The sequence below is a fragment of the Passer montanus genome, unplaced genomic scaffold (assembly GCF_014805655.1).
Source record: "Passer montanus isolate IOZ18808 unplaced genomic scaffold, ASM1480565v1 scaffold18, whole genome shotgun sequence".
NCBI lineage: Eukaryota > Metazoa > Chordata > Aves > Passeriformes > Passeridae > Passer > Passer montanus.
The window spans coordinates 19,570,905-19,587,717 of record NW_024365381.1 but is presented as its reverse complement, the minus strand read 5'-3'; the positions used below and the strand labels follow the sequence as shown (position 1 = coordinate 19,587,717).

The 16,813-nt window shown below is 36.9% G+C and overlaps 1 protein-coding gene across 4 annotated transcripts in view; it reads right to left on the bottom strand.

Annotated features, from left to right (window-relative positions):
- Positions 1–16,813, bottom strand: part of TSHR (thyroid stimulating hormone receptor) — a 44,364-nt gene that overhangs the window by 17,979 nt on the left and 9,572 nt on the right. Inside the window, exons 2-7 of one of the 4 annotated variants that reach the window (XM_039705445.1) lie at positions 16,364–16,435; positions 13,798–13,872; positions 5,203–5,277; positions 3,992–4,066; positions 1,192–1,269; positions 134–202 (exon numbers count right to left, since the gene is read on the bottom strand). In XM_039705445.1, the coding sequence (XP_039561379.1) occupies positions 134–202; positions 1,192–1,269; positions 3,992–4,066; positions 5,203–5,277; positions 13,798–13,872; positions 16,364–16,435 (444 nt within the window). The remainder of the gene's footprint in view (positions 1–133; positions 203–1,191; positions 1,270–3,991; positions 4,067–5,202; positions 5,278–13,797; positions 13,873–16,363; positions 16,436–16,813) is intronic. The other 3 variants (XM_039705446.1, XM_039705447.1, XM_039705448.1) reach the window with 3 other exon arrangements.

Genomic DNA, 16,813 nt, shown 5'->3' with positions numbered 1-16,813 from the left:
TTGCTGGCTGAAATTAACATCCTCTCTTTACTCCTTTCAAGGAATTAAAATTAGGTAAGCATTTCAGAGCCCCAGATAAGCAGAGAAGTTTGGTTTTTTTTCTTGTGAAAGAAGAGAATTACCTGCTACTTACATAGCATCCAGATTTGTCCCATTAAAAGCATGGCCTTGAATACTGGTAAAACCATTATTGTAGAGTTTACTGCAAGCAAAGAAGAAATTACATCAGTGTATTCTGGGCTGCTTCAATACATGAATACCTAACATCTTCTGCATAATTTTTCTTTGCAACAGCACATTTATGGATGAGTTAAGTTCAATCTCTTGAAGAAGCAGTAGTTACTGTGCAAGGTCAAACAAATGCCCAGAAGTGTTCTTGAGTGCACCTGAATCAAGGATGCCATGTGGCAGGTGTGCCATCTACCTCTTTTTACAGCAATGATAGACTAAACCACTTTGCTATAATTTTCCCACTCTTAAACTAAAAGCAAGGAAACAAAATCCTGCTAGGATTGATTAAGGAAGGGTACAGGAACTAACTAGCAAAAAAGGTCTGATTTTACTATCAGGCATGCCTTAAATTTCCAGAATTCATTCTTTTACTCCCTTAGAGCAAAAGGATTTTTTTTTTTTTTAGAATTTCTTTAGAATTCATCTGTTTGCATTCTAATGCTCTTCCTCCCAGTTCAGGTCATAACTCCTTACAGTAATTTCACTCCCATCAGCTATTTCTTGTGGTTCACAATGACTGATGTGCATTTCTGAACTTTATTTAAGACTTTTCTTTCAAGCATGACTCTTCTGATGTTTGCCATCCATTAGTTTCCGTGGTACGTACCACTCAGGTTGCAAAAACAGTTAGACACAGTTATAACCCTGATGAAGCTTTACAGGGGGAGAACTTTGCAGACTTTCTCCTTTGATTTTTTTTCAAGCATAAACATTCACTGGCACGAGGGTGGTAGAAAAACTACTTTAGTCAAGCCAGTTTAAAGAAAAGAGCAGGACTGATTCAAATAGCTGTCAAAGTACAGAATTTATGCAAACTAGAATATAGATACTGTCTGTCCGTGATGTTTCTCTGTTGCAAACTACTAGAGGGTAAGAGAGGAGTAATTTTATTTTTAGACATTTTGCATAGGCAATTACCAGAGAGGTGATTGCCTTGTGACTTAAACTGGAAGAACTTACAGGGTTAGAGATTCATTACAAAGCCCATGGAAAGCATTTGCAGGCACTGAAGTCATATAAGGATTATCTGCAATTTCACTGAAAAAGGAGACAAAATATCACAATCAAACATCTGCCCAACAGAGCATCTGGAGAACAGCTTTGTTATTAATTGTTCTCTGCCTTGATAATAAATAGAAGTTAAAAACATAATTATTTAAATAAATTAATATTAATATATTGTAACATAAATAACACTCCCACATTTATTATATTATAATTTAAAATTTATTTATTCAAATAAATAAGTTTAAAATAATAACCTGTTAAGTTCTATCTAAGGACAGAAGATACATGTAGGATGAAGAGCTGAGCATATTCCAGCACCCAGGAAGACAGCTCATGAGGTAAGTGGGTTTTGTAGTTCTGGTGAGGCGTGCCAGCCCGTGTGCTAATAGTGGCTAAGGGCACAGACAGGTCCCTGGTCTCATGAGCCAGAAAATTAGCAGAGTGAGTAAGCATTAGCTGCAGTTTCAATTGAACAACCCGAGTGGCTTTAGAGCTGAAATCCTGCTCTCTAAATTCAGATATCAGATAATACATTATTCATTCAGGACAGAGGTATTTTACTCTATGGAGGTGCATCTAGCACATCTCTTTCACTAGTAAGTGAAATAACTCACTGATTCTTCTCACCTCTTGTCCAAAGGAGGGTTCACTACTCATTTCTTAAATACTTTTTTTACTCCTACTCTGCATTCTAAATAAGTACTATGTATCTTCAGACCAAAATTCTGTTGTAACAAAAGGGAGAAAGGAAAACTAAAGAGATTTGCTATTACTAAATTGGAGAAAGGAGAGAGGAAAAAGCTGGTAGAAACAAAGGGCAGAGCAAAATCTTTTATTGACGTTTTTCTGGTTTTTCCTGAATAATACTATAGTCTGGAAATGAAAATATTGTGCAAAAGTTTCTTTTTCTTCAGTTTGTGGATTAGGTATGCCCTAATAAGGCCCATGCATGAAGTCCATGGGCTGAGAAGTCCTAACAATTACCCACATGCCAGAAATAACTTCATTCCTTTTCTGTGCTACATTTGTGCATATATATGTGCTAACACTGAACAGTACTACAACCATTTTCATTCCAAGTAATTTTCCCTGATAGGTGGCTTCCACCACAAGTTATTTGGGTTTGACATTTTGCAGATTGGTTCATTTTTTCTAAATAAATGTTTACTTGTAAGTTGCTTGACCTCAAAGGCAAATAGTAATATAACGAATGGGTTTGCCCCAAGCTATACCTTATTCATTATTTATAAACCTATTACTTTTCAAGAGCATTTTTTTCTTGATGGAAGAAACAAAAAGTCTTTCATTGAATAGCAATATTTAGAAATATATACATAGAACTATCTTCCATGAAAGTACAGATTTATTCTTTAAAAATTCTGCAGCATATAAGACTTATATTTATCTTTTATTAGTTATCACTATTAAAAAATATCAAGGCAGAAGTAAAACAATGTTTGGCTCTCTTACACATAGAAAGGCACTGAGTTAGTTGGAAGTAAGAACACAGATGGTTGTATAAACTGCTTTGTTTCATCTAGCCTGTTCACTTCTTGGTTCTCTCTACTATGTAGAAGTAGATCTAGCAGAGTTTTCAATCTAAGCCAAAGCCCTTCTGGTCTTTGACAAACTCTCTAATAGTTCTTAAGATGTAGTTCCATCTCCCTCAGAGCTCTGACTGACTCAGGTTTCAATCTTGGAGGCCTACAGTCAAGGTGAATGTGTGTTAGAACAAAGCCTGTTTCTCGTCTCAGAAGATCCTTGGAAGGGAAGATCCCATTGCTTCTTACAGGTCTACATTTTTTAGCAAAATAAGCAGCATTTCTCTATTGCTCTGAGGTTCATCTTGCCAGTGGCAGACCATGAATGCAGTGGGAACTGACCCTTCTTGACCAAAACCACCGCTTAGCAGCACTGAAGCAAGGCCTGTGGTAGATCACCAATCACATCTCTGCAAATCACCTTCTAACATAACACTTCTCATTTTTAATTGCCTTTTGCCTAGCCCATCCAGCATTCTCTTCCAGCTGAAAACTGCTACAATATAACATTTCTAACTCCTCTCTGGGACCAAGAAGTGACCAAGATACTTTTACCTTGTGTCAGCCTGCAAGTCTTCATCTGAGCTACTCTTTCTCCTCAGTTTGATTACAACTCAAAATTCTGACTTAGATTAATACAGGTGGATATTGTCTGTGCTTTTGAAATACCAAGAAACTCCTGCTTATTTTAGAGTTCAAAGCAGAGCCCTTTGTTTCTATAATACCTTTAAGGATAATAGTGGGAGACCTCCTTGTCCCCATTTGCATTCCCATTCTCTTTCTTCAAGAAATTGTTCTGCACTTTGCTTCACCATGCTAGCACAAATTTGTTAGAATAATTTTGACAGGGTGGCTTGATGTTAGAAAGATGCATGCCAGCTCAGGTCCCATGTGTTACACAATATTAATTCAGGAATTAATTCAGGTATTGCACAGCCATTGCAGAACCAAAACCAAACAGCAAAGGGCCTGTAGAAGTTGTGTATCATGAATGTGCTGTATGTCCATGTCTCTAATTCAGGTCAAATGTGTAGCACTAGGTGAGCTGGCATTTTCCAGATTTAGTGCTAATGATCACTGAAATATTACTTGAGGAAAACCACTTTGTCAGACTTAAATTATATTTTTCTCAAAACCAGAAACTTTCTTGTACATTTTCATGTGGTCTGAGGATGGCAATATTCTAACCAGCTGTGAGGACAGATACTTACAGTAAAAAATTCACATCAAATGAATAGATTTTGTTGAGGTCTGGAAATACTTTGAGTCCAGTATTAAAAATCCCACTGAAAGAGAGGAGAAACAGAAAGAATTACTGCATCACTGAACAACAACAAACAATGTATTTAAAGTGTTCAACAGGGCAGGATGGTTATTGCACCCTCTCTGTTGTCAATCGATTCATTTATCATCAACTGTCCAAAGCAGAAGGATGCAAGAACAATAGAAAAAATTCAAAATGCCAAACTTACGATAAATAATAGAATCTAAAAAATGAGAACACATATTAATAAGACAGCCAGGCAGATCTGCAGAGGGAAGCATCTTGTGAAGTTGATAGGAAGAAAATAATTTAAAATTTGGTTTATTTTAACTTGATATATTAAGGCTGCTTCATTTAATAGTCTGGACCCCCAAATCCTCTATCTTTCAGTGAGGCTAAGAGTTGTTCATATAGCTCTAAAAAGGGAAACTCTCTAAAAAGTGAAATGCTTACAGCCCCTCCTTTATTACCTCCTAGAGAGTGAAAACAACTGTAGTTCTCAATTTTTAAAACTATTCTCCTGAAATGGAATTTTTTACTACTTTCTTTTTTTATTGCTTTCACATCTATAGGAAAAACCTGGACAAATCTTTCCTCCTTGCCACTGCCCCCACCACATACACTCGGTAGCCTTTCTTACTCAAAATCACAGAAGTTTCTTTAGAAAACTAGGAAATCTTCAGGATTTCTTTCTGCCATAGAGGACATATGAAATCACGTGTCTGTAGGTGAGCTTTTCATATTTGGCTGACAGGTATTTTTTAAAACCCTGTGTAAATGTGTAGAAAATACTAAAGACATGTATATATCTGTGGTGTCCCTTCTTCCCACTATTTCCTACAAAAATGAAGTAAGACAGCACTTATAAGAAAAGAGCTAGCTGTGGAATTTTTCTAAGGAATATTAGTGTATTCTAGATATTTAATGGATAAGACAAATGAGAGAACTACTGATCAATTTGTGAACATGTTTTCCTTTCTCACAAAAGTAGTAAGAGTTCCAACCCCTACCCTTGCTGGCTTTCTATCATTAGAATAAAGCAAGGGAAAAACATGGCAGTCAGCTCCAAAATCAAATGCAAAGTAACAAAACTGCTATAATGTAAAGAGTAATCTGTGACATTTAAGTACCAATTTGTTGCAGGTACTAAATACTTACAGGTATTTCAAAAGTGGGAGGTTCTTAAAAGCATCTGGATCTATGTAATCCAAGTTTCTAAGATTTCGAATTTCACTGTAAAAAGGGAAGAACACTGATAATTAACATTTAATAACATATCACAACAGAAATCAGCAATGTTAAAATCAAATTCCAGGGACCTAATTCCTGAAACCAGCTTTTTGTACTGGACAGCACTAGCTCAAGACCAGAGCAATTTTACAATCATGCATTATCATAGGTGCCATCCTGGAGACTGGCCTTTTGAAGGGGATAAGAAGTACCTAAGATTTGATTATTGATCCTTTGTCTGCATGGCCCTAAAATCAAAACAAATACCCTGTGGTAATGGCTATTACTTTGAACATGGTGAGGGTTTTGTGTCTGCAACATTGAGTAAAAAGAAGAAAAGTAAAACCTTTGTTATTTGTATATAATAATCCTATCAAATTAGAATATATAATAATAATATATAATAATATATAATAATATATAATAATAATATATAGTAATATATAATAATCCTATCAAATTAGAACCATTATGCACTGTATAATTTTATGTGCAGTTTTTCTGTTTACTTTCTTCATGGGTCTCACAGTATTTTATATTATGTTTTCTTGTCTTTTACAGAGCTCATCAAGAGATGGCTCAGTCACTTAAATCAACTTTGTTTTGAGACTTGAAATGGACACAGCATTCACTGCATAGCCATGCCCAGCAGTATAGAGGATAGCATATCTTTTTGCTATATAACAAAGCAAGACATAACATAAACTTCATTCCTTGTATCTTCTGTCCACAGTTAAGTCTTTAAATATTTCTACCCAAGAGAAAGCTTGGTCTGCAAATGGCTTTTCAGTCTGCACATGTTGAAAAACCAGCCTGACACTAATCACAGCTATGGCCACGATGGTGCCTTCTGTAGGTGTGTTGGTGGGGATGCTGCCCCTCCAGCCACCACCACCATCATTGCCTGGAATCACAACTTCCTCATTTTTCTGAAATGTTTGTCTCTTCCCTTAGTACAATTCCCCTCAATATTTCTAATTCCTCTGTTTTCTGGAAGACAAGTTGTTTAAGAAATAGAAGTGGGAAAAGATACAGAAGTTAGTAGATAAATCACTACGTAGACACTGGTACAAAAACTTCAACCTCTCCATATATTGTTGACTGACAAAACAGTTCTGCTTCACCTTTCAGGTCATCAGTTTTCTCTGTTTACTAAAACACTGCAAGGAAATGAGGATTTTGCTATTACTTGCATGTGTAGACACTGGTACAAAGACTTCAACCTCTGCATATATTGTTGTACTGACAAAACAGTTCTGCTTCACCTTTCAGGTCATCAGTCTTCTCTGTTTACTAAAACACTGCAAGGAAATGAGGATTTTGCTTTTACTTGCATGTTAAATTGATGTCATGAATTGCTCTAGTACTGCTACTGTAGTGCTGCATTCAACTATTCTTCAGATCTGTTAGCTACTTTGAACTGTAGCTGTGTTTCTGCATTTAAAGAAATCCTCTCAGTGTCAGTTTCCTGCTTCTCTCCAATTATTTTATTAGTTATGTAGCTATCACATTCTCAACAGTGGAATTTGCTTCGTAAACATTAACTGACATGTTTTTTCCATCACTGGGTGCTTTAAAAATGTTGGACTTGTGAGGTTCCTGGCCTGATAATCCTCTGTGGACCAAGCATATTCCAGGGAAAGAGAGACTTTAGTTCAGTCTTTAGCCTGGAAATGGATAATGCACAGGAGTATCAAAGAGTCATCAGGTTTTGGTTTGTTGTTATTCATAGTATTCTGCCTAAATTATTTGGATGAGGGTACTGGAAATAAGAATTCAAAATCAGCAGATGGTACTAAAACTTAAAGAACAAAGTAATGTAATGAGATACAATTTTGATTTCTTAAGTAATTGGTCCATGAGAGGACATTTGCTGATTAAAAGAGGCAAATAAAAAGCTAACTAATCTGGGAAGAAAATATTTTAAACAGCCAGATGAGACAGCACAGTAATGAGAGAAAATCTTAAATAATGTGAATGAGGGAATCAATATAGTTCAACTAAACATTGGGAAAAGGCTTATATCCCTGCTGTTCAATTTTCTTGAACTGGTAATGTTTGGACTCAAAAAGAAGTATGCTTTTCTATAAACTGTATTTATGCTTGCAATTCATCCTACGCTTTGTATTGCAGAGGTGCTTTAAAGCCCAAAAGGAAGAAAAGGGCCACTGTGGAGCAGACAGCCAGGCTGAGAAATGTCTAGTCAAAACAGATGAGAGAGGTATAAAAATAAAAGGTGACTTGACAAAAGTGAGTGCTGCACTTCAGAAAAAAATGAGGACAGAAATCCAATTTTCCCTACTTCTAATCCAATCAAATGTGCCTCCTGCATTTGACTGGCCTGGATACGTGGCCTCTCATTTTATCTGGGTGAAAAAAGACAAAGATCTTGTGTGCTGTGGATAAATGTAGGTAACACCAAGGCGACCATGATACACAGCTGAAGTGCAAGGAGTAGATTTATTCCATAATCTTGCTGGCTGGAGGATTCAAAAAAAATCAAGTAAGAGACACATAGACTGCTAGGCTCATATTAGCAGGGGCAAAAGCACAGTGATGCCTGAGTGCTGCCTTACATATCAAAGGGGGCCTGGAACACGTGCAAGTCTTCACTGGGCTGTGTTTTACAAGCTTCGAACTTCTTATCTCCTTTCCCTGCTTACAAAGAGGCCCCAAGTCTATAAGAAGAATGCTTTTAAGTCTTTCACAATTTTCTGTTATCTTGTGAGAAAATTTTACTTCTTCAGTAGACAAAAAATAACCAAAACAAACACATGAATTCTCTGACACTGTTTTCCAACATCTCCTCAGTGCAAGATTGGTCTCTGAATGAAAACAATTCTAATCCAATTTATTTTTCTCTCTTCTTGCCAATATTCTCTTTTCCAACCCTTTCCTCCCCACACATCTTCAAATTAATTTCCATTCATGAACTGTGCTGCTGTCCTTGCTTTAAATATTCCAACATGATTAATCTTAGAGTACTGGAAAGAATTCCTCCCTAAAATCACAGATTTAAAGGATATCTACTACTCCATTAATACTGAGCCCATAAAGTTGAGCCCATGAAGTTAAGCCCATAAGGAGGAAGGATATTTGAATAGTTCTGATCTCATCAATCAACAGGACAAACCGCATTTCACAATTTCTTTTACAGTAATCAGGCATGAGTGACATACTCAAAGGCACATAAATGCTGTATGATCCTAATTTTCAAGCTGTAATCAAAAGACTGCTGTAGTGTAAAGATTAATCCCAAAAGGTCCATAAAGATAGAAGAGCAAGTTGATTATCAGTAAATTCATTAAGCAGGGTTTGCACTTTTATAATTTATCTTCTATGAATTGGTGAGTTGAAAATATTGAAACTTGTTAACTTAAAACAGTTTTTTGAAAAGCAACTCTAGGAAAACTGTTAGTAGTTTGAGCTGCCTAAAATGCAGATAAAGCCAAAGAATAGAATTAAAATGCCTAGTAAGCTAGTTCCCAGATATCCAAGTGTTTATGAGAGCTGATTTTAAATTACTTTTGAAATGCAGCTTTGACACACTCTACAAATAGAAAAAACATGGCATACAGCAGAGTTACAATTCTGAGTCCTTCTGCGCATTAAGTGCCTTTAAAGTATAAGAAACCCTGAGACAGTTAGTAGGCATTTTTGTTGACCATTGATGCAAAAAGGCAAAAGGTACCCTGAACAAACATTTCACTTTGCAGTCCTAACTGAAATTACTTAGACATGCTCATAAAAAAAAATTGCTGCTACCTGCCTACTAAGTAAGAGAATTATTAGTGGAATATTTACAAAAGTATTCAAAGTTGCTTTACAAACTCTACTATATTCTTGGAAGTAAATAAACCATTTAAAAATTATTTGTGTTATTATATATGTTTTATTTGTGCTTTAAAGACACTTGATGTTTGAAAGTTTAGTTCTGGCACTCAGACTAGGAATTAAAAATCTACTAGGTTCACAATCAAATCACCATCTGACTGTCCAAGAACAGCAATTCACTTTTCATTTTTAATGAAAATACACAAAAAACTTTATTGCACCAAGAATGGATGTGAAGAGAAAGTCACTTGGTGTTATAAAGACATGTGTCAAGACTTACAAATTACTATGAACTTATTTTTATCTGCAAAGCTATAACTACTTTCAAATCCAAATGAATCTAAAAATGAAACTAATAGTAAGAACTATTCAAATATTAGGCTGATTAATTAATTGAGACATATGTTTGCCAGTTATCTTTCAAAAAGGTTAATATGCTACTTAAAACTCCGTCTGAATTTGGTGACATTAAAAGAAGCACAAACATTTACATATTGAAGAGGAATCTAAATTTCATTTACCAAATGTGTTTTTCATACCCGCCTTGCAATATTGATACATTCTTGAGTCTGTTTAAGCCCAGAATTCAGAAATTACAAATCTGGCTTTAGAATAGCAATATAATTATGTCATGCTGTGATACCTACAAAGACTAAGGATATCCAGGTCAGCAATTTTGAAATGTTTTAAATAAGCTTTTTTTCATTGTCTTTTAATGACCTGGGCCCCCCTCTCTACCTTCTGTGACTTCGTAGCTACCTTAGCTTCTCTCACTTGTTCATCTACTTCCATGTTTTATTTTCCCCCTGCAGCCAAACTATCCATGTTATTTCCTCTGCATGCACCTGTTCCAGCCTTTGCACCAGTGGCACCAGAAAACTGGCTTGGGCTGCCAACAGCCTACTCCCTACCTCCAGACTGCAGATTTGAACAAGATTTTTTTGCACAGCACTTATCCCAGCTCTGAAATTCACTGCAGGTACACAGCATTCCCCCACAAATCTCTTCAGTGTTCCTCTCCAGTGCTTGTCTCTGCTTCCTGCAGAGCTGTATCCCATGGCCTGGCATCACGAGCTGCCCAAGAGAAGTGCAGCCTGGCCCAGAGGGTGGTGGGGCTGCTCTGCCCTTGGCTCCCTCTCACTGCAGAGCTGCAGAGTGGTCCCCCAGCAGCTCCCCAAATGACGTCACATATATGAGGGCAAGCCACTTGAACCATAACCTTTGGCCTTGTTCCCAAATGCTGAGAGGACTTTTTATGTGGTTGTATAAGAGGAGAATGCTTTATGAGTTAGAAGAAGAGAAAAGAGAGAAACCCGGGGAGGGTGAGCCAAAACACAGAGAAAGGAGGAAAAGAAAGAATGAATTTTTCTGAGTTTCTGTTTGCAGGAATGTTTCCCTGAGAAATAGAGACCTAATTAAAACAGGTTTTTATTTAGTGTGATGTTACCAAGCTTCAGCTCTACTAGTAAAGCAACTACACAGAGACACTGATTACTAATCAGAACCTTTCACAATTACATTTACAAAAAATACATACTTATGTAATTGTATGAGAGAGACAGATCTGAAATCGTAAACAGACATGGTTAAAAAAGGTAAATGCAAAAAGAAGAAACAAGAAACCATTGTGAGACCAATTTAACACAATTGGGGAGCAAAAAAAAACCAGCAGAAATTTGTTCTTTATTTACATCTTAATAGAGTGGAAATTTTGCCATTAATTAACAGCAAAATGAGATGTGGCTCATTAAAACACAGCAGGTGATCAGTATCCTTAGTTTACAGAAGTTGGTCAGTACTTGAAAGGCATGGATGCATAAAAATATGACCTGTGCTTAAAGAGCTGAGGTCTGGGAGGAACAGAAAGTCAAGACAGAGGTACATGAACCAAATAAGTACTGAGAAAATGGGTTGCTGAAGATCAAGGCTGAAGTGCACTAACTAAGCTTGGCAGACAGATCGTGATGAAACACAGGATGCCTATTCACATAACCCTTGGCTTAAAGCAAACCATTAGTTTCTCCCTTCCACAAACACTGAATTTTCTCTTGAAAACTTCTTATGTCTAAAAACAAATGTTTTGAGAATGAAACTGTGTGTATAAGTTTCAGTTAGGGTAAAAAAATTATTTACATAAAGCTGCACTTTATAAAAGTTCAAAGGAAAACAAGCTGTAAAAACAAAACTCTGTGAAATGACTTTTCAAAACAGTTAATCTCAACCTCCTTTAAAATACTTTGTGATAATCTTAACCTAGTATTATTTTAGCAATAATACTTTAAAAATACTATGTAAATGGAGAACATGAAATTAATGCATAGCACAAGTTACAAATGTATCCCTGTATTATCCTGTTGTTTGGAAAGTAAATCAAACTCAACAGTGAGAGGCTTTAACAAATCAGAGTTATAGAAACAATTCATAAAAATTAACAAATCTATAAATTGCTTTCTTTCACAACTTATATGCAATTGTCTAATTTGCCAGATGCTTGCATATTCCCTGATTAAATTATACATGTGCCTTCTTTCCAAACAGATTTTATAAACCAGGTAAGCACTTTTAAGTGGTAGAGGTGGCCCTTCTTTGTGGGCTATCTGCAAAGTCTTGGGGTTTTCCTATAACTTTTGTGAGCAGACTTCTGCTGTCTTGTCCTGGGTAATATTTTTGGCTCTTGCGCAGAAAAAAAAATCTTGTATGTCTGTCTATAGTTTCTCTTGGCAGTGCTTTGTGAGAAATACAAGGGGTTCCACTTTACCCTACCCTTGTATAGTGGAGCAGGAAACATTCCCTCCATCCCTCCCTACAAGCCTGTGCCAGGGGTGATGTGAGAGTAGGTGCCTGTGAACTCGGCTGACTCCTGCACTCTCCTGAGACTGCAGCTTCCCAGTCATGGACAGCACATCCAGGCCTGGGGGCCAGAGTGGGTGCAATTTTGGAGCTTTCTGGAGCATTTTGTCTTTAATTTCTAATAAGGTGAACCACAAAAGAAGTACCATATGAGGAATTTGTAGTGTATAGTGGCAGATGCTTTATTCATTGCTGATAAAATGTGCTGCCAGTAAATGTTTCATTAAATGTTCATTTGTGTTAAAAAAGAAATTTTAAAGACACAACAACTATGAAAGAGGAAGAGAGAACATGGACATGACAGGCTTAGGGAAAAACATCTACAGAATAGGAAATGGTATTATAACCAAAGGTAAGTACTGATATCACACCAAAGCCTTTCTGTGAAACTCAGGAATATTACTGGGGCATGTAATTGGCCTGAAGTAGATCTCAGGATCCTCACACTCTGCTTCTAGATATGCCAGTCAGGTTCATGTTCTCTTAGAGGAGTCATTTACACTTTCCAGCATTAGCTTCTCCCTTTATCTTCATTAACAATAATTATATTTTTCTCCTATAACTTTGTTAGTCTTTCTGGTTCACACTGTGTAAAGTAAAAGGAAAAAAATCATAGAAAATACAGCAGTGTTAAATCATCATCTAATTCATTCTGTTTCTCTGAGTGAAGATTAAATAGATCTATGGAATTTCAAATCATACAGCCTTAAAGGCCTGCAGTGGTAGAGACAATGTCTCCAGGAAAACAATTCTAGTGTTTATTTATACCAGCCATAGGAATACATTTCCTAGAAGCTGCCATGAGTCTCATCTAATCTACTTTAACATTATTATTACTTTTTCAAACATTAGTGTGAAAATGGATGGTAGCTTTCACCTCTTGCAACAACCTTAAAAAAATCAATCTGCCTCTGGCACGTTTTCTTTCTGGACACAAAAGACTTTTCTCTCTGACCATGTTTTCTGGGTCCATGGTGACCAACAGTGCTCTCCCATGGAACCTCTGCAAACAAAAATCTCTGAAATATGCCAAACTGTAATTCAGCTGAGCTGTACAACAGTGGCACACATTCCAATCCCTCCTTTGAATCAGTAATGGAAACAAGGAAGAGTATCAGATACAGGTGGGGTCCTGTGGAGCTCTCTATTCAACACATTACTTTCTCATTTTGACAGGGTCCTGATGGATGACAAGAATTCTCTGGATATGTCCCAGCAGTTCTGTAATTGCCCTTAGAGTGTCACTTGGTGTGGATTGGTCAGAAAATGAGAACAAAAAGGTGCAAAAACACTTCCCAGAAGCCTTTTTCCATATTATTCTTGTTCCATTTAATAACAATATAAACACTCTTCATTTTACTAGTGCACTTTAGAAATGATTACTTATTCTTCATGTCTCCAGCTAGTGCCATTTTGCTCTGTGCTTTAGTCCTGATTTTATTTCTTATGCATATATTACTGTTTTACACTTACCTGTAAGTGTAAAACAGTAATATAAGCATAAGAAATTGACAGTAAATTGACAGAAATAATTCTTAATTTGCATTTCATTTCAACTTGGCATCAAGTTCATTATGCACTCCCACTAGTTTCTCAGTACATTTACCTACATTTCTATGGGAAGATACAGAAGGGAACAAAAAGATGTATGGAAAACAAGCATAATGAAATAAGCTCAAAAAAGAGACTGACTCATTCTACATTATGGAGAAAGGAAATGAAAAAAGGAATATTTAGCTACATAGGAGACAGGAATGACAGACATCATCATGTATGTTATTTCCACACATTCCAAATTTATCTCATCATTATATTCATTTCTTTAATGACAGTACTTACATGTGAGTGACTTTGCTTAAACTGTTGAAGGAATGGGCCTCCAGACTCTGAAGTGTTTCATCTATAGAGATGTAACTAAACACACAGAAAAATAAACAGGACTCAGACACTGGGAAGCCACAGCTAGTGCCCATAATGCCGCTTCATTTGTCGTCTCATTATTTTTCTCATCCAGCTATGATTACACTCAGAAAGAGAGCAGGATTTAAATCAGATTAGCATGTGGCACCAGCCACAAGGACCTCTACCAGCTCTTATTTTCTTCCTTCTCCCTCTCTCCACTTTACTTTGCTTTTTTCCAACCTCAGCATCCCCCATATTGCTGCCCACCAGCTGCCCCTGTTGTCCTCTGCTGCTGATGGAGAGCAGCTTGGTGACACGTGGGACACTTCAGGAGAGGACAACCAGGAGCAGGTAAGGCAGTGGAAACTGAGTTGAGGCTGAGCTCTATCAGCTGGCACTGGGGAGCACAGGAGGTGCAGACACATGCGAGGTGTGATGGGCTGTGTGCTGGCATTGGCTGTGGGGCAGCAGTGTGAGCAGGGTGGGAAAGGCACTGTGCTGCACAGGGAATGGTGCACAGGGGAATCGTGCTTTGCATGGGGCTGCTGGCTGAGAGCACTGTGGGATGCTCCTTTATGTGGAGAAGCTGTGGAGAAAACACTTTGAGGAGCTACAGACCAGGTGTTTGTGAGGTACTCGTGAATGTGACCCCAAAGCATCTTCCTAAATCCAGAAAAAGTGTTCCTTATCCTTGACCTTAAAAATACTGAATGTTCAATATGTTCTTAAGTCAGCAGAAAATACCAGGTGAATCCCTTCTATCAATATTTAGTGTATTTGCCTCATTACCAGTGTAAACCAGAAATTTCAATTGCATTTGAATATCCTGTAAAACTTTTTTTATTCAGTGATGCCTTCCTGACAGGAATTAGCTTTACAATTAAGCACGTAATTAAAATGTTTTTCTTTCATTCATGTGGAAAAGCAGTACAGGGGAAAAAAAAATCTCTGCTTCTGGCTATCAAGAGCACATAGACAGGCATTCATTTAAGAGAAATTGTAGCTCTAAAATTTTTCTTTAAACAAGGTTCAAAAAGAGGACAACTAAATTTTCTATTCATAGATTAAAAACCATGTTTATTTGTGGAAATCATATAGTAGACACCATATAGCAAAATGAACTGCTGTATTTTGAACAGTAAATACAGTATATATTTCCCTGTTGAAACTTCAGAACATTTTCTAGATGAATTTGCAAAACCAGGAACGATCTGGTAATTTTCATTGCAGTTTTCATTGCACGGAAATTATGGGCTGGGAGAGGCAAATGAGACGTGGTAAATTAGAGGCCAAGACATACACATAAAAGTTGTAGTTAAAACACAGGTACTGATTCCCTAACCTGAAGTTTGTATCAAGAGGGTGGGAGTTCATGTTTTGTGGTAGTAGTAGTGCTATAAGAAACATCCAGATGGGTATTGATACTATTCAAATTTAAATTGCCAGTGGAGCTTTTGGAGCCAAAGAAGAGCTGACACCCTTTTATATTGAATCAAACTCTGTTCTAAACTAAATTTATCCTTTTTATATATAATACTATACATCATGTGAGGGATATTCCTCCTTCTCCAAAAAAAACCCCTAAACAATATCCCATCTATCTGATTAAACTGAGATGGTAAATGAAGCTGCAGATATCCAAGAAACTATAATATAAAATAGGTGAGGGTCACACTCAGAGACACAGGAGGAGCCAAGGACCATGGACACTGGAGCACTTAAATTGTGTGGGTGTAAAACCCCAGGGATTCCTTTGTTGCGGGTCCCTCCTTGGAGGCACCAAACTCGGGCTATTTTGTTATTTAGTTATTGACTCAAGATGAAACCATTAAATGATCTGGACATCTGAGACTTTGCTGTGGGAAATGTGGGGTCGAGCTGGTAATGGTGTGAATGTGACTCTCAGAGTGGCTCCTGGATGATTGGACAGGCAAGTTTCCTTAACAGAACCACCTTTATGGGACAAATGTAGACACCGAGCTGGTTCTGCTTCTGTGGACTGTATCCATGCATCTGTTTGCACACAAAGGAAGAGACACAATCTGATCTCACATCTCACATCAAAATATTAATGTTTTGGTGAAAGTCCATATCTAGTCTAGAAATGCCCCTGGTCTCCAATGAGTTGTGCTCCAAATCATGCTGGCAGCTGGAAACAAATTTTTAGCCAGACCCAACAATTGAATATGGTAATTTTTTTAAGTGAAATGCTTTCCTGTAATTTGCAAACTAAAAAAAAATGTTTTATAGCTTTATTTATCACATTGACTTCAATAAAGGAGGAGTGGTCTTGTTCACAAATGCACAGAATGCCTTCTTATAACTGGTTCAGGTTACAAACAATAGAATTATTACCTTCCATTCTAAAATGTAAGTGGTGAGATAGCAAAGGTACCCTAATATTTTAATTTCACAGATTTTATACAAAAAGACAGAATTTTGGAGGAGAGTAAATTTTAACAAAAATTTAAAAGAATAATATCAGAAACTGAACAGAACTTACATCCTAGAGATGTTGGGGAGATTGGAAAAAGCATCACTTGGAATTTTTCTTAGATGAGTCTCCAAAAATCTCCTAGAGAAACAAAAAATTTGGCAGTTAATATCCTTTAGAAACTACAATTTAAGATTAAAAAGTCCTACACAGCTTCAGCTCTGCTCCAATGTTTTTGTTCTTATCTTGCCTTTTCTCCATGCTGCCATCTTTGCTTCATTTCTATTCCTGTTACATTATGTGGATTGTTTTGTTTGGTGTGCTCCATCAATCTAAATTGCAGCTTTCTCCATCATCTCTCCCAAGAACTGAGCAGTCAGTGGTGATGATGGACCTTCTAAAACTCCAGAGTATGGCCAGCAAAACGTATTTGCCCATTGAATTTAATGAAGTATTAAGAGAATTCTTTTAATCATTTCAGACTCCACAACAATATCCCATCCCTCATTCTGAGCAAGA